At 32.0% G+C, this 18,687-nt stretch overlaps 1 protein-coding gene across 1 annotated transcript in view; it reads right to left on the bottom strand.

Moving 5' to 3' along the window:
- LOC129227242 (nucleoprotein TPR-like) overlaps nt 1-18,687 on the bottom strand; it is a 128,765-nt gene that overhangs the window by 13,858 nt on the left and 96,220 nt on the right. The window contains exons 44-48 of the mRNA XM_054861755.1: nt 15,144-15,223; nt 14,547-14,666; nt 14,275-14,356; nt 11,474-11,700; nt 10,011-10,114 (exon numbers count right to left, since the gene is read on the bottom strand). Of these exons, the coding sequence (XP_054717730.1) occupies nt 10,011-10,114; nt 11,474-11,700; nt 14,275-14,356; nt 14,547-14,666; nt 15,144-15,223 (613 nt within the window). The remainder of the gene's footprint in view (nt 1-10,010; nt 10,115-11,473; nt 11,701-14,274; nt 14,357-14,546; nt 14,667-15,143; nt 15,224-18,687) is intronic.

The following is an 18,687-nucleotide window of genomic DNA, read 5'->3' as shown; positions in this document are numbered from 1 at the left end:
ATTTAAAAGCATTCGGAACTACTTGTTTTGCCGGTATTCCACGACAATTAAGAAAGAAACTAGACCTAAAAGCCGAAAAAAGCGTTTTAATCGGATACGCGTTCAATCGTAAAGGATTTTGCGTTTATCTTCCAGACAAAGATAAAGTCATTGAAACAATCAACGTATCTTTCAAAGAGAATTCCTTTTTCAAAGACGAATTTACTTCCGAGCAGGAATCGCGCGGAAAAGAAAATACCCTTTTCTGGCCTCTTTCGCCTCAGGCAGAAGATAAGAATTCTTCGGAAGAAAGCGAAGATTCGAATCGCTTCAGAGAATTAGATGTTGAAAGTTGCTCTGAAGGGAAGGCGGAAAGTTCAGACAGTGAGGGGGATGATTCTAGTCGCAAACCAATGCGGGTAGCTAGGTGGATTCGGAAATTTGTCCCTAGACCTGGTGGTTCAAGAAACGACGTATATTATTTTGAAAAGGGGAATAATAAAAGATTAAGATCGTTGAATGATGTTCAAAAATATTGTCTTCGTGAAAACATAGCATATGATCCGGAATTATTTAATTTTAAAGGCAATGATGATTTTCAGGGTGAAGTTTCAAATCAATCTAAAATTTTAACTCATGTTTCTTGACTAGACATAGAAATTCAAGTCCCTAGAACATATAAACAGTCATTAAAATCTAATGAAAGGGAGGAATGGCAAAAATCAACGGAAAAAGAAATAGGCACTATGCGTAATAGAAATGTATGGAATTTAGTCAAATTACCGGAAAATGTTTAATCCTATTGGATGTAGATGGGTTTATAATTTAAAGAAAGGGGAAAATGGTGAAGTTTATAAAAGTAGACTAGTCGCACAGGGGACTAATCAAGTGAGGGGACTAGATTTTGATCTAACCTTCTGCCCAGTAGTCTGCTTTAGTACCATTCGCTTTTTCTTTTCTTTATTGGTATCAAGAGAAAATTGGCTACATATCCAATGTGACGTTAAAAGTGCGTACCTATATGCTCCTATTGATGAAATGATATATATGAAGCAACCCCCAGGTTTTATTGAGAAGGGAAAAGAAAATTATGTGTGCAAATTGAATAAAGCTATATACGGCCTGCAACCAAAGCGGTCGTCTGTGGTTTTATGAAATTGAAAATATATTGCTTAAAATTGGTTTTCATAAATTTTTATCATGTAATTGTGTTTATTATACTGATAATGTGATTTTACTCTTATATGTGGATGACATTGTGTTATTCAGTAAGAAGGACAGAGATATTAAAGATGCTTTGAATGTACTTCAAAAACATGTTGAAATTAAAATTTTAGGTAAAACTAAAAAGCTACTAGGTGTAGAATTTGAAAATGAAGGAAATGGGCTTAAATTTACATCAAACTGAATACATTCGTGTAGTTTATGAAAGATTTAGTAAATTTAAAATCCCTATTTCTTCTTTACCTATTAGTAAAGGATGTGTTTATTCAAAGTTAAATTGTCCTACTACTCAAGCTGAGATTGACGAAATGTCAAAATATCCATACAAGAGTTTATTTGGGTGTTTATCATTTATTTCTAGTAGAACACGTCCTGATATATCATATGCTGTTAACATTTTCAGTAAATTTCAAAGTAACCCAGGAATTGTACACTGGGATGGATTGTTGAAATTACTAGGATATGTTTTCCATACTAAAGATTTAAAATTAAACTTAAAATGTGAAAATGTTCAACTTATAACTTTTTCGGATGCTGATTTCGCCACAAATAAAGATAATAGAACCTCATTAGGCGGTCAACTAGAGGTGCAGATTAGCGGTCGCCACTCGCCAATTGGCGACCAAAAATTTTCAATGGCTACCAAAGATTTCAGCGCTGATCGCCACCGGGTGACTAAAGGGGAAAAAAAATCCCCCCAAGTTGAAGTTATCGATTGCACTGTGCTTTCGGATCCAGTTTTTTCATGCTGTGGCCCTCAAGAAAAGTTGAAATGTTGCCTCTCTCCTCGCTGATTCGTTGACCACTTCCCATTTGCTACACCTGTACTGCGTTCGGGGCTTAGAGCATTGTTCGGGGAGGAGGGGGGGTGAAAACTGAAAACCCCCCCGCGGTCCAGCAGACATGATCCCCGAACCCAATCAAGGTCAACACCGCAGCATCTGCAGTGCCTGAGGAGGGGAAACGTAAATACGGCGGCGTAGCTAATTCTGATGACTTTTTAAAAGGTTGAAAATGGCGAGTAGAGGTAGCTCAAAGAGAATAAAATTGGATACATCTTCCAAGACTTTATTTCAGTTCTTCAAAACGAAGACAACCAGCATCAAGTCAGTTCATTTTTCATTATTATAGAAATTTTTTTTTTTTTTTTTGGAATGATTACTGTAACGTGTGTGACAAACTAAACATGGCACCAAATACATTATTTTTCTGCTGTATAATACGCTATCGATTTAAAAATCAATTTTTACCAAATTACTTTAAAGTGGCCGACTTACACCGGTGTCATGAAACTTTTCACGACTTGCTTCGCGAAAATATGCTTCCTTTGTTCCTTTTACATCTTGCAAATATTTTTAATATAATATTTTTTTTTCAATCTGAAAATATTTTGACAGATGCAGCGTTAAATTAGCTTATTTAATGTTTAATTTTCATGACTTTTTATTTAGGGAGCCATTACTTCGTGCGAAAAATTGCACTTCGTGATTTAGATTTCAATCCTTTTACACCTTGTAAATATTAAAAGTATTTTTTAGAATCGGAAGTTATTTTGCGCAGGCTAAATTTAATTAGCTTATTTCGTGTTTGATTTTAATGAATGGATTTTTTTTTGGATCCATGCCTCCTTTGTAATCGTACTTCGCGGGGAACTGCATCTCGTGGTTGAGTTTTCAATAGTTTTGCATCTTGTTCATTTCTTAATATTTTTGACAAATGAAAGTTATTTTGACGTATACTACCTTAGATTAGCTTGGTCTATGTTCCATTTTAATAAAAGAATTAATTTTTGAAGCCACGCTTCCTTTGTAATCGTGCTTTGCGGGGAATTGCACCTCGTGGTTGAGTTTTCAATCCCTTTGGATCTTGTACAGATATTAATATTTTTGATAATCAGAAGTTATTTTGGCACAGGCTGCCTTAAATTAGCTTATTTTTATGTTTATTTTAAAGACTTGATTTATTTTTGGAATCTTGCTTTCTTTGTAATCGTACTTCGCGGATAACTATAACCACGTGGTTGAGTTTTAAATCCTTTTGCATCTTATACATATCTTAATATTTTTGACAGCCGAAAGTTATTTAGATAAATGCAACCTTATATTAGTTCTTTTATGTTCTATTTTTATAAAAGAATTTATTTTTGAAGCCATGCTTCCTTTGTAATCGCACTTCGTGGGGAGCTGCACCTCGTGGTTGAATTTTCAATCTTTTTGCATCTTGTACAATTGTCTTCATATTTTTGATAAGCAAAAGTTATTTTGATGTGTGCTACCTTAGATTAGCTTGTTTCATGTTCCATTTTAATAAAAGAATTTATTTTTGGAGCCATGATAACTTTGGAATCGGGAAAAAAGGTGGGAACAAAAAAGTTAACTTTGAGCAATTTCAAAAATTTTCGAATTTGATATCAATTTTGCTTTTATTCTATAGTATGCATACCTAGAACACAATATATGAACATGAAAAGACAGCAGATATTTGTAAAAATTGTTAATTAGCAAATTAAATTAGCAGTCTGTAGGTAACAGATTTTGGACATTGTTGTCCTGTAGGTAACGGATTTTGGACATCATCATAATGTAAGTTTCACCATTTTTGACAACTGTTAATCTGATTTTTAACTTTTCCAATGAAAATTTTATTTACTACTTATTTGAATTTTGCAATTTAATGATAAAGAGGATAGTAATGAAGTACTTGAATGGCTATACATACTGCTCTTTACATACGTATAATAAAGTTTTGGAATGATTTTGAAGAAGTTGATGAAAGGTAGAAAAAAGCTTCATGGAAATAATTATACAAACTTGTAGTTTGATTTTTTGGGACAAATAAGGAATAAAAATAGAGACAAATAAATACGACATATATATTTTTAAAGGAAAAATAAACAAAATATGCTTTAAGAAAGAATGTAAAAAGTGACGTCAGTTTTAATAATGAATATATTTTCTAATGTCATAAGAATTAAAACGATGTCTAAAAAAAAATTATTGAAAAAAAGAAGTTCGTATTTCTATTTGGAGATCGTTAAATTATGTTTCCAAAAGAAAGAAGAGAAAAAAAATTCTAAAATAATAAAAGCGGCGGGAAAAAAAAAAAAATTGCTAGTGCAGGTGATAAAGTCGCCAAAACTGGTGCAGCTGACGATTAACTACATTTGTCAAACTGGAATCCCCTTCTGGTAACCTTTAGCTTATCGTATACTGTGTTGTCGCTAACGGAGGTTTGCTTGGCAATTTTCGCGCAAAATGGCTTTCGTTCGATCATAAACAGCCATGTTTCTACTGTAATTTATGTATTGTTCAATGTGTAACGTATTAATTATGCAAAATACCTATGGATTAAAGAAGATAACATCATAATAATCTTTTTTATTGATGTTAGAAGACAGTGGATTATAAAAAAATTATAAATAAACGGACAGAATTATCTGCGTCAAGATCGTAACGCCATTTGGACATCTCACATGTATGTTTAAGAAAAATTATTTTTCTTCTAAGATACTGCATAAAAGCTTATGAAAACACTTTTAAACAATTAAAAACTGATTCTGAGGATCGCTAAATACCTTTAAAACGAAAACATCATATACTTAGTTCTCAAATAATAGCATTGTAAAGATCGTAACTTTTGGACATTCATCAAATTTCAAACTTACTTTTTTCTAAAATCGTTTAGAAAGTAAATAATCTGTCTTTACTTTTGTTATTTGTGTAAAATATTAACAAAAAATTATTCAGTGTAAGATTCAGGGCCTTTAATTTTTTTTTGAAACGTATGGAAATAATTTAAAAAAATTTTTTTAATGGTACATTTGCTCAGTTAACGTTTTGGTATGTCCAAAATTGTGCCATTTAGCAAAGAAAATATTTTTTAAGGGCATTTAAAGAGCTTTTTTTCCATAATTTATGTCAATTCTTGTCTCTATACAGCATTATAATTTACCTCAAAAATTTTAGAGTTCATTAAAATGAAAGTTATTTGGTGTTGAAGCTTCAAAGTTGAAGTCTGTGTTTGCTCTCACCTTTTGAGAACTACCCAATCGCACTTTGAGGATAATTGCATCTTGTGCTTTAGATTTCCTTTTGCATCTTGTACCAACATATTTTAATTTTTTTGGAAGTCGGAAGTTGTCAGCTTATTTTAAGTTTTATTTTAATAAATAATAAATGCAATTATTTTCGGGAAACGTGCCGACATTGCACACCAGTTTTGCTAATTTTGCTAATCTTTTTGCATTTTTTAAATACTTCAGAAGTTTTGATAATTGAAAGTTATATTTTAATAACTAAAAAGTAATAAATCCTGTTCATATATTTATTTTTACAAGCTTTATTTTAATCAATTTAATTTTATCCTAAAATATTAAATCTAAACATTTTTTTTTTTGCTGTTGAATTTGAAATGTATTATTTCTATAAACGATACTAAATGTCGTATGTTGATAGGCAGATTTCTAGAGTAGTGGATAGCTACTTTATTATTAGTTCAATTCTAATTCAGACTTTTAAAATAACCATTTGTTCGCAAACTACAAATATTTTTCTCGTTTGTTTTTATTATGTGGTTTTGAATTTTAAAATTTGGTCCTACAAATTTAAATTTGCAAATATGTTGGCTAGGGGGATTCCATGAAAAGTGAAACCAGTAGGTCAAACAAATATTAGATTTTTAACTTAATGTGTTCCTCCATCCTATTTCAATCCAAATCATTCTCAGATTTCTTCAATGAGAGAAGGAAAATACTTACCAATCTTCACTGGTACTGATTTTTATTGTGCTAAGATTTTTAATACATAGATATATAAAATATATGTACAGTGAAGCAGAGTTTATACGTTTTTGAAGGGACTGTATGAAAAAAGTGTATAAGGGGGAAAACGTACAATAGGTATGCATTAAAATGTATTGGATTCTGCAGGGACCAATTCAAAAAATGTACCAAAGAGAAACGGTGCTTTTCTGTATATATATGTGTGGGTGTATGTTTGGCTACCAAAAATTTGAAGTGGCTACCAAAGTTTTTGGTGTTGGTAGCCACTGGCTACCAAAGAAAAATACCAGTCTACACCTCTACGGTCAACTTGTTTTACTTGATAAAGCTCCAATTGAATGGCGCACGTTCAAAGAACGAAGCGTTAGCCTTTCTACAATGGAAGCTGAATTTATTGCCATGACCGAATGTGCAAAAGAGCTCATGTGGTTTGATCGTATAATTGACGAATGCATCAAAATAAAAATTGTTAAAAGTTGTAAAATTAAATCTATTTTGTATGTGGATAATCAGGCTACGTTAGATTTTGTTAAATCGCCTATCGAAAATCATCGTAGTAAACACATTGATATCAAATTGTTTTTCATTCGGGATTTAGTTCATAAAAATATTTTTAACGTGAGATATGTCAAAAGCAAAGATAACATATCGGACATATTCACGAAACCTCTCACCCGATTAGAAATTCAAAGATTTATAGAAAAAAATTTTTGTACAAATATAATATAATTTAGAAACAATTTTAGAAATTTTTGAAATTGAATTGTGTACTTTAAATTTTTCCTTGCATCATGTTTTGAGAAATGTTTTTGCAAGTTCTAACAATTTAATTGTCCACCTGAATGTTACAGTGGCTTTTTCTCCCTATCAACCGGGTTGCGAACAGCTTTTTGTTACGTCTCGTTGAAAGTGAAAATGTAATTGTCAGAGTCTTCCCGGGTGTTAGGATAGAGGGAGTTTATTGTTGCATGAAGGTCTATCGCGGGTGTATTTGTTTTTCATTTTGTGAGACCCTATTTTTGAATATTGGAAACACCACTAGTTCCCGTTAGAATTTGTAATTTTCCTTCATTGAATAAATAATAATGCAAAAATGTTATTAAAAAAAAAAATTTTTTTTGAATTAGTAAAAATGAAATTTTATTCAGTTAAAATTATCATACAGTCTTTAAGTATAGAAGGGGGCATTTTCTAATGAAGATATTTTTTAGTGATCTTTTTGTAAATGAAATGATTTAGTGAGAAATGGATAGTTAGAAAAGAGTTTATTTACATTTCGTCATAAACATTTCTCAATAGATGCTCATACTATACTATTTTCTAGACTGTGATATTTTATATGCTGATTCGAACAGTTACTGTGGGTTTTTATTTTATATTTCAGATTAATCTACTGTCACTGTTATAAATAAAACCGGAAAAATGATTGAAAGAACTTTGATCAAGAATTTGTTTTCGAACTTTGGTGAAAATTACGTGGAAACGTACTGAGCTACTTCGTGAAAGAGATAATGAAGAAAAAAAAAGAGGACTTTTCAAGATGATTGTTCTTTGAACTTTTTGAAATTTTTTTCAGCAAAGTGTATTGTATGTTGTGTTTTTCTCAAAATTTGAGATTCTAGATCTATATTGGACGTTCGTAATATAGAGTCAAGTTTATATTTTAAAAATTGTTCATTGTTTTTCTCATATAGTTATTAATATGTGGAAATTGTGTTAAATGTCTAAAGGAAGTTAAAATTTTTTTGAATGTTTTCATTGTGAGATGATGAGAGGGGGGGCCTTGTTAGGCATAAATGCCTGTTAATAACAACAGTAAATAATCCTATCTCATCACCTCACAACACCAATAGTAAAAGAATGTTTTTCCTTACTTATAATGTATTACCAATCATTCTGCATGACTGGGGTAAAAGATTCTTATCAGCACTCATTCACATTGGTCGAATCGACCGAATGTTTGTTTCACTTTCGTTCACCTTTGGCGGGAACTCCGTTGTGGATGACGTCATAGATGCTTCTAGAAGGAATCTGATGGCACTTGTGCTTAACGATAGCAGTGATGTGTCCGTTCACGTGACTCTGATATGCTAATGACCCGGGGGGATATTTAAACTGCTCGCGGCTTTAGTTCGCTCTCTCTTCGATCATCTCTTGTCGTTGTAGGCGGTCGCCCGATCGGTATGCGAACTTGCTTGTTCGTGCCGTTCGCCCTTTATTAGAAATGATGAGCTGGAATTAGCTTATTTCCCAATGGGTCTACTTCATCGAAGTTTTTAGTCAATAGTCATGCAGTTTGCGTTGCAGTGTTAGTTATCTCATGCAAAAGTAGCATGTGGAGAGATTATGTTGTTAGTATTTATTTTTATCATTTACAGCGTGTTTTAACTATTTACATTATTGTTTAAATAAACTTCATGAAAGTTAGAAATAGTTTGTTAAGTCTTATTTCCGCACTCACTCTGCTAGTATCAAAGAAAGCATTGGGGAGGTATTATTAGATTAGAAATTCTCCCCAACAGGTCACGCATTCGACTTCGAAGACGAAACGTAAAAGGCTTATCTCCTCGCATTTAACTCCACGCGTTTCTGGAACATTAAACCTCTCATCCTCTCGGAAATATTCGAATATCATCATTGATGCTACACGAGGAAGATTATTTAGATTGTGCTTTAACGAATCCGGTCTCCATAGTGTGTTCAAAAGGATTATTGAATTTCTAAAAAATAAAAATATCAGCGTGCTCAAAATGTCCCTAGCGAAAACAAGGGATCTTCGGCGGAAGGCTGCCCATTCGCGCCCTGTGACGTAGGCTCGTGACGTTTCAGAAGAGCGCACTTTTGCGCGTGGATTTTTAAAAATTCATTAAGAATCAACCACAGTGTTTTAAAATTCGGCGATGGTGAATTTTTCAGTTTTGAGGGTCAATGAACAATATCCAATAGCCAAAATATGAACATTTAATAGGTTGCAATTTCCCTATTGTAAAAAGTAATGTAATGTTGTAAGTGGAAAGTAATGAAATCTTTATACATTTCAGACAAAACAAATTTTACAAGGGAAAACTAAAAAACTGATCATCTCAATAGGGTAAACTTATCATGAAAATATTGGAATTAGAGAAAAAATTTTCTACGAGGTTTCACTGTACATACTAAAAAAAACCACAAAATTATTCAAAAAGCCACCATTACATGTACTTAATTAGTGAAGTGTCCTTAGTAATAAAAATTTCTCCTGTGTTATTTTAAAAGAAAAACTCATTGCAGTCATCCTGTTATGTAGTATAATGTGTAAATATTCTTCATTTTGCTATACAGTAGAAGACCGTTATAACGCCGACCTATATAACACAATTCTCTATAAACCGCACAACTTTTCAGAAGTAAACAATAGGTTTTGAAGTTTAAAAAATCCCTCTGTTTTGCTTTGCAAACATAAAAATTGTTAGGCAAATTAAATTTCGAAAGTTTTTCATCTTTCCATCTTAATTCAAAGCTTTTAAATTGAAAATTAGTACTCACAGTAAAAAGAAAATACCAGATGACTCTTGAAAATGCAGCTATTATGCAAACCATGAAGCTAGCAGAAGAGCGGGATAATGCACTGTCTTTTGATTGTGGAACATATTTATTTGTGAATAACTGATTGTAATATTGGTGCTTTAATACTCATTGCAGATAAAACTCATTCTGAAGTGCTGATATATAGATATATTTTGAATACTAGTTTTAAAATTTGTGAAATGATCTATATAACGCAAAAACCTGTATAACGCAAAAGCTCTGGTCCCAAGGTGTGCGTTATAATGGTCTTCTACTGTATTATTAAACTTTGTTCCAGAGTAATCTTGCAATTTGTTCCAAGTATATTTTTCTCACCAATTATATTTGCTTAAAACTAATATTAATTAAAACATTTTCACCTGCTGAATACTTGCAGCAGAGTATGGCATAGCATTTTGCTTTTGAGTATGACAACTATTTACAAAAATGCTTAGAAGTTTTAATAATAAACAAATTTTACCTAACAGCTTCAGCAAAACCATCATCTCTTCTTCTAGGAACATAAAGTGTTGGAGTTGAAGGAACAATGCTATCATCCCCTTCTTCAAAATTGGATCCCTGGCCCTGCCACAAGAAAATTAGTATTCATCTCTGAAACTACAATGAACTAAAAATTATATTTTCATGTGCGCCTCTTCTCAAAAACACTCCAACTACAAAAAAAGTGACAGCTCTAAACAATAAAAAACACATTATGGGAGCAAACTTACTCATTCCAGGACAACAATAAAAAAACCAAGGTTTTTTAAGCAATCGAGGCATATGAACAATTACTGAAAAATTGAATAAAAGAGGCTGCTCTAGACTAGCAACTGGGCATAAAAAGTTATTTTGGCAGTTCAAAATTGCTACTCAAAAATCATTTGTTAACAGCTTTGAAAAGCGATTGTGTATCGTATGTGTGGGCATTTGTGAGAGTTACAAGTGTAATTTTTTCAAAACCTTGATAATTCAGAAACTTGATAACTCAAATCTTTTTTTCTTCTCGAGAGATTCAAGATATCAAGGGTGTAATGTTTTTCCGTTATAGAATCACAAACTTACTTTTAAAATCTAAAATATAAAAAATTTCTAAAACAAAAATCCACTATATGTGTTCAATACATTATTTTTCACTCTCTATTCTGGGCAGATATATACATTTTTTTCCTACAGGAAATAATAATTTAGGCAGTAGAGGGGAAAAGCATCTTCATATTCAACATGCCCTGGTTAAGAAATTTAAAATTTCGACATAAACGAGCATGAACCAACTGGTTCAAAGCAAGACAAATGTAATCAGGTTCAATTGCTCTATATTTGTCTTATTTTAACACCATATATTTTATCTATGAAGAATACAGTTGTAAGCATCAGCCTCAAACTCTTAACTTCATTTCATTTAACAAGAACAATGAAATAAAATTAAAAATTAAACATTTTGTAAATGCCTCTATAAAAAATTGTTTATGAAAACAAAGCAAGTTATGATCATGTTAAAATAGATACCAAGTAATAGACTAGTATAAATTAAATTTGAAAAGAAAAAATAATTATTAATTTAATATTACCATTTTGTTTCTTTATTTTTTCATGAGAGAAGAATTGCAAAAAATTAATTGAATCAAAACAATGCAATTAGGAATAATACTTTATTTTGTAGGAGTACGCTTGGTAAATTCATTTTTTTTTCTTTGAAATACAAGGAAACAAACGAAATATTTTTGAACTGATTTTATGAAAAAATACTGACATTTTTACATTATTTGTAAAGACTGAAATACTCTATACCTAATTTTTATGCTTAGTTTTTAAATATTATTTGTATCCACCTCCCCCCCCCCCTGCATAAAAGCTCATCACATTAAAGAACTAGTTGGTGGTAATAAAAGCACCTTCAATAAATTGACCATTAGTATGAACTAAAGATTAACTATCACATACTGGAATGGTGAAAGGAGTGAGATGTTGCCTGGAGATAGGTGCTTGTCTTGGAGGAAGAAGGGACATGGAGCTTGGCGGCACAGGAGTGGCAACACTCTCTATGGCTGGTGGTGCTTCAGATCGCATTGGTGAATCGAGAGAAGGTACAAAAGCAGGAGGTGCCATGCTTAAGTCTGTTGAAGATGCTTGCAAGCTGCTACTGTCAGCATCCATTTGACTATCCAAATCTAAGCATAATAAATTACAAGCATGAATAAGCAAATGAAGCACTTTGTAGAATGAGCTCATTTTAGAAAACTAAATTTACAACATGCAACATTTTATAAGGATTGAAAAATATTTTCAACAATTGTTTGAAAGAAGCAGAAGACTGAAGTAACAAGATAGTTTAAATTTCATTCCATCCAGTTTGAATGAGGAATAATTTACAAAAATGGTTTCATATAAAATCTGTTTTATCTCTCTTTTTGCAGAAACGAAAATATGTATTAGATATTTTTTCCTGTATTTAATATCCATTCATGCCATCATACGTATAAAATCTGTTTGTCAAAAAATAAATACAGAGCTCACAACAGTTTTTCAAATTTGTGCTTAGGGAAAAAGGACTAAGTCTAAAACAAAAAAAAATGGACTTATTTCAAATTTTCAATGTAAACACTACTTGCAGTATGATTGCTGATAAATGGGAACAGAAAATAAGTGAATTGAACCAAAAATTGCAACATTAGAACCAGTAAAACTATTTCAAATGAAAGTTTGGATATGCGATAGCAAAAACGTTCAATAAACACACACTTTTTGTCTTTCTTTAAACTTAAAAGTTACAGCTACTATGATCTTGAGGTCGAAATCCCAATCTAATACAATAATGAAAAAAAAAATGGAAATCAAGATCTTGATGATTTGTTACTGAAGTAATTAGAAGTTGGGCAAATTGCAGATAAGTTTATTTAGTTATTTTACTGTCCACAGACAAAAAAAAAAAAATGTTGTACTTGTGAAAAATGTTAATAAAAATAAAGATATACAAAGCTCAAAAACAAATATTTCAAGTAATGTGCATTTAAAAAAGGAAAATGTCCTATAATACAGTCGACGCTCGATATAACGACCATCTCCGTCCCAGAGAAAAAGGTCTTTATAACGAGTGGTCGTTATAAGAGGTATCAATTTAAAAAATGTACACCGTCATCATGCATGCCCAAGTAAATGCCCAAATGTTTTTTATTAAAGGAATTTTTAGAAAAGTAGTGTGCAAAATATTATGATAGAATATTAAACAAGTTTTAAAGTAGAAAATATAGGGAGGAAAATGTTACACACTTTCAGATCTGCTCTGCTACTACTACCACAACAATTTCTGAAGATAAAACCAGAAACAGAGGTCTGCCTTTTTAGCAGACGTGATTTTTGCAAAACATTATTTTCTGTTTCAGATATAGGTGATAAATTGTGTTTCTCTTGCTTTCCAAAGAAACATTTAAAAGTCCCCCGAGAACCCCATATCTTTAAAAATAGTAGATTCAAACACCAAACTACCAATACATCTGTCAACTCCCTTTTCTTAGGAATCTGGAATTTTCTCGAATTTTCCTCCCATTATTTTTTCTGTGCTAGCTGTGGTGAATGGTAATCTCCCCCCACCCCCTCTTAAAGTTGGATTTGACATTGAAAACTTCAGGCAGCTGTCCGTAAACAATAATCAATGTCATTTTAAGCTACAAATTTTTTTTATTGGAAAGAACACAAGAAATAGCGTCCTTTGATTCGGTCGCTGTATTGGATTAGACGATACAGAACGGTCGTTATAATGAAAGCAAATTAACATAGAGTTTATAGGAACAAAGTTGGGACTTCTACCACTGGTCGTTATAATGGGACGGTCTTTATAATGTGTGGTCGTTATAATGAGCGTCGACTGTAGCAAAAACATACATTTATCTTTATTTTTAACTTTTATCAAATAAAATCATTATTTTCTTAAATATCATATATTGTTTTAAGAATGAGTTTTTACGGTTATGCTGAACACTTTTGCATGTGAAATAAAATGAATTTTAGTTAGTGTTGCTTTCAAGGATTGACTGATGTTTTTCTTCATTCCAAAAACTATTATCACAAGTTTGAGAAACAAATATGTACAGTTGTATAACAAAGTTTCAAAAGCAATATGAGAAATCAGGTTAAATATCTTTAATAACCAAAATTCCAAAGCTTTATTGCGATCCTAATGATATAAGATGTACAGCAGGAAGAGGGCAGGTTTACTTTCATGATTTTAATTCATTCAAATTTTATTACATAACTAGTGGTACCCGCACGGCTTTGTCCATAATAAAAAAATTAAAAGGTCTTTTGGTTCGCCTGTATATTTACAAATAATGTATGGTGAATTTTATCTCCAATTGGCTTGTACCCATGTTACGGTTCCACATTATGATAATTTCGTAATTTACTCATCCATCTTATGATAATTTTGTTCTTAAAATATAGCAAAAGAACCACATCAAATTTTCGAAAAATCCCTTCGAGATGCACACCCCCATGCTACAAACTAATTCTGTGCCAAATTTCATGAAAATCCTCCGAACGGTCCAGGCGCTATACGCGTCACAGAGATCCTGACAGATAGAGATCCGGACAGATAGGGATCCGGACAGATAGAGATCCGGACAGAGAGAGATCCTGACAGGCAGAGAGACTTTTAGCTTTATTATTAGTAAAGATTAGTGGAGTGGTAAATCAAATAATTTCAGTAACAAGAAGATGTTAGTTTAAATTTTGAAAAAATACCATACCAAGGTCCACATTCGTAGGTTGGTCCACCATTTCTTCTTCATCTTGTGGTTCTTCTGCCATATCTTCATCATCTGGAGAACGCTACATAAAAAGGAACAATGTTTCAAAATAAATTCAGAGTCAAGATGTAACTACCAGTTTCTTATATCTTAAAGTTAGATTGGATTTGAAGAGCAAATGACAAATAACACATAAATTTGTATTTGTTAATATACTGAATATCAGCTATTATAAGAGACTAAAAGATTAAAAATGCTTTGAAACAACTTACTGCATCAATTCCTTGCATTTGCTCATCAACATCCAGTTCTATTTCATCCACAGGTTCTTCTTCCATGACTTCTCCTTCATAATCTTCTTCTATTTTGGTGATCCTCCCTTGAGATTCCCACTAAATAGCAAAACAATCTCATTACATACCTTCCATTTTTGAATCAGAAAATGGGAGAAAAAAAAGTAAATTGTATACTTAAAAGTGTTTAAGACTAAACTTTTTTTAATTAAATTTTATTTTTAAAGAACACTTAGATTAGAAGAAAAAAAGGGATGAAAAAAAGATTTTTGTAACCTTTTATTTTTAATGCACTGCAAATGAACAGAAAAAAAAACCCTGCATATATATTATCTAACAGAAATATAAAACACTTTTAAACAATTGCAATTAATTTTACAGAAAATTTTTAAAAAAAGAAGCAGGGAAAAAATGAAATTCAAAAATTAAAAATGCTCCAAATGCACCACTCTAGAAGACAAAAAAAATTATAAAAAATATTCAGTAAAAAAGAGAACAGATAGAATTATTTTTATAAGCTCAAAAATCCAAGCATTAAAAAGCAGTTTTTAAACTGCTGGGAGGGAAAAAACTTACTTCAATGTTTTGTTCTTTTTCAGCTTCATCTAGTATTTCAGCTTCTTCTGTTTCAGAGACCGGAACAATAGACTCTGATGCTAATAAATAAATTACAATAAAATGTGATAAAGTTGAACTTTTTCAATCAATAAAGCTTTTAAAAAAACAAATTTTGTGAATTAAAGCATTTAAAATGAGTATTCCTCTCAGGAGGACAAAGTTTTCTATGATATTCATATTTGTTTTGACAGATATTTTACTTTGTTGAACTTGAACCCATTGAGGATGGAAAACAAAGTGCAGACAAGGGACGGAATGTACCTAGTGATGTGCCAGATCGTTAAAAAAGTAGATCCACGGATCCGGATCATTAGTGTCAAGATCCGCGGATACGGATCTCAAAAAGTTTTGCTCAATTCAACTATTCAAGTGTAAAATTTATTACTGAAGGTATTCCCGTCAATATAATAACACTGTTTCTTCAAAAAATGTCATCTACGGCTAAAATATAATAAAGACTAGGATTTACTCTTTGAAGAAATCTCCGTTAAAATTCATAGAGAGTTAAAAGAAACGGGTCAGCGCAGCATTAATGCTTAAATAAAATGAAAAGTTATTTCTAGCTTGCTTGGTAGATGTAGGATACAGGAATAAGAATATAAAGCTGCTACTGGATAGGCTAGGAATACTTTTTCGCATTTTATTTCAGCATAAATGCAGCGCTGACCCATTCCACCCAAATTACTCCGACCGACAGAATAACAGAGCCGGGAACACCTTTATAAACAATAAATAGAGAGTTTTGTCTCATTTTTTTTTTTGAAAGATGCTGAGAAAAACCAAAATGAAGAAAAACAGAAACCCCATATCAATAACAAAAACTAATATTAAACTAAAATTTAAAAAAAAAACATGTCTCAGAGAGCCTTTGGCTTCTGAAATGATACCTTATAATTTAAATAGGGAATAAAACCTAATTTAAACGGAATTTAAGAGTCTTTTACTCAAATATTTAAAAAATTTTAAAATAGAAAAGATCCGTTTAGGATCCGTCAAAAAAGTAATGGATACGGATACAGATTTTTATTTTTCCTCGGATATCCGCGGATACGGATACGCATTTGGATATCAGGAACATCACTAAACGTACCCATATGGCGTGTCGCTGTTTCAGCAGTTAAGCTGAATTTTACAAAAAAAAAAAGAAATCATGTAAAAGTCCCAATATAATGACTTTAAATTCTTAAGTTGTGTAAATAATGTACTGTTCATTAACATTTACTAATATGACATTACTAAAAAAGAGTAAAATAAACAAAACACTAAAATGTTCACTAGGCACACAAAAATAAATGATATCTCATGGGTATGGAATTTTTAAAAAAAAGAAAATTAAGCAAGAATAATCTGTAAAAAATGTAATTTTAACTAGACACATTTTGCCGGATTTTATTTTTTAACCCATAAGCTCATTTCTTTTGCATTGAAAAAGACATTCCTTGTGATGCTGAAACATGTCTGCAGTAATCTGAAATTTGTGCTATTTGACGTTGTTATTTCATATTTTACCTATTACACTAATGCTGTTTCTAATTAGTAAGCATTATGTATATTGAAATTTCCAACATCTTTCAAATTGTTTTATGATACATATGTATTTTCACCCTTTTCCTTACTTTTGAATTTAGGGTATTACAACTGATATTAGAATGAATAAACAGGGTAGTTTTCTTATGTTTCAATATTTATTACATGAACAGGAAGGTGGATGTGGCATTACTTAAACGAGCTGATGTGTGCATCACATGACTTCCTTTTACTCCAATTTAATGTCATTTCCCCATTATTGGCAATTTTAATGTGATTCAATTGTTTACTCTCTAAATATCACCAACAGTGGACAAATTGAAACAAAATTAAAAAAAAAAAAATCGCCAAGTTGGCGACCAAAAGACTGGCGATATATCGCCAAGTGTCCGAAAAATTATAACACAATTTGAGGTTACATCGAAATTAACAATGATTCCCCCCCCCCCCAAAAAGAGGCAAAATATCCCCTTAGGAACATCCGAATGCAACCAAAAGGGAAGGTGCACAACTAGACCCCACTAGGAATCTACGTACCAAATTTCAACTTTTTAGGACATAACGTTTTTGCGTTATGCGAGATACATACGCACATACATACGTACATGCGGACGTCACGAGAAAACTCGTTGTAATTAACTCGGGGGTCGTCTAAGTTTAAGTATTTGGTACGGATTCAGAAAAGGGAATTGGAGCAAAGGCTGGCAGATGACATTGATGGGAACCCTAAGAGGTTTTTTGCTTACGCTAATTCTGGGAAAGCTCGAAACAGTCAAATTGGGCCTTTGGTTGATGAGTATGGAAATTTAATCCAAAACAATAAGGATATTGCAAATGTTCTAAATAACTTTTTTTCCAGTGTGTTTAACGATAACTGTATCTCAACAGTTGACACTAACAAGACACAAGCTATTATACAGCTTGAGGATTTTGTATTTTCCAGGGAGGAGGTTTTATTTCATTTGAAAAAGATTAAAGCAACTAAAGCTCCGGGAGCAGATAATATTTATCCAAAAATTTTAGTTGAATGTGCAGAGGAATTAGTGGATGTTATTTTGAATATTTTCAATGCTTCTTATAACTCGGGGACGGTGCCAGAGGACTGGAAGCTGGCTAACATAACGCCACTCTTCAAGAAGGGGTCTAAAGGTATTGCTGGGAATTATAGACCTGTAAGTTTGACTTCAGTGATTTGTAAGATTTTCGAAACTTTGATCAAAATTAAGATCATGAAGTTCTTAGAGACTAATAGTCTGTTGACTAGTTTGCAGTATGGTTTCAGGAAAGGTAAATCCTGTACTACTAATTTATTGCATTTCTATGACAAGGTTACCTCAGCTTTAGATAACAAAAAATGTGTGGATGTTGCTTATATTGATTTTAAAAAAGCTTTTGACAAGGTACCGCATGTTGCTCTTCTCAGCAAGTTAGCTGACATAGGAATAGGAGGAAAAACTTTACTTTGGGTGAGAAATTGGCTTACTGGTAGGAAGCAAAGAGTAGTTGTGAGAGGAATTAATCATTCTAATTGGAGTGATGTTTTAAGTGGGGTTCCTCAGGGATCAGTTTTAGGGCCTCTTTTGTTTATTATATTTATGAATGACATCAATGAAAATATTTCTGGAAGCATGAATTGTTTTGCTGACGATGTAAAAGTTATGGGGATTGTCGAAAATGAAGAACAAGTAAAACAGCTGCAAGAGGATTTAGATCATATTACTAAGTGGGCAGATAAATATGGTATGGCAGTTAATGTAGGGAAATGTCAAGTGCTACACTTAGGTCATGGAAATAAGCGTATGAGATATCGTTTACAGGGTTCAGTCATAAATCAGGCAGAAAATGTTATGGATCTGGGTATCTTTATAAATCAGGACTTCAAGTTTAGTCAACAGTGCAGTATTGCTAGTAACAAAGCCAACAAAATGCTTGGGTTTATCAATAGATCTATTTCAAACAAATCTAAGAAAGTTCT

The sequence above is a fragment of the Uloborus diversus genome, chromosome 8 (genome assembly GCF_026930045.1).
Source record: "Uloborus diversus isolate 005 chromosome 8, Udiv.v.3.1, whole genome shotgun sequence".
NCBI classification, from domain to species: Eukaryota; Metazoa; Arthropoda; class Arachnida; order Araneae; family Uloboridae; genus Uloborus; species Uloborus diversus.
The sequence above is the reverse complement of the archived record's forward strand: the minus strand, read 5'-3'. Positions and strand labels throughout refer to the sequence as shown.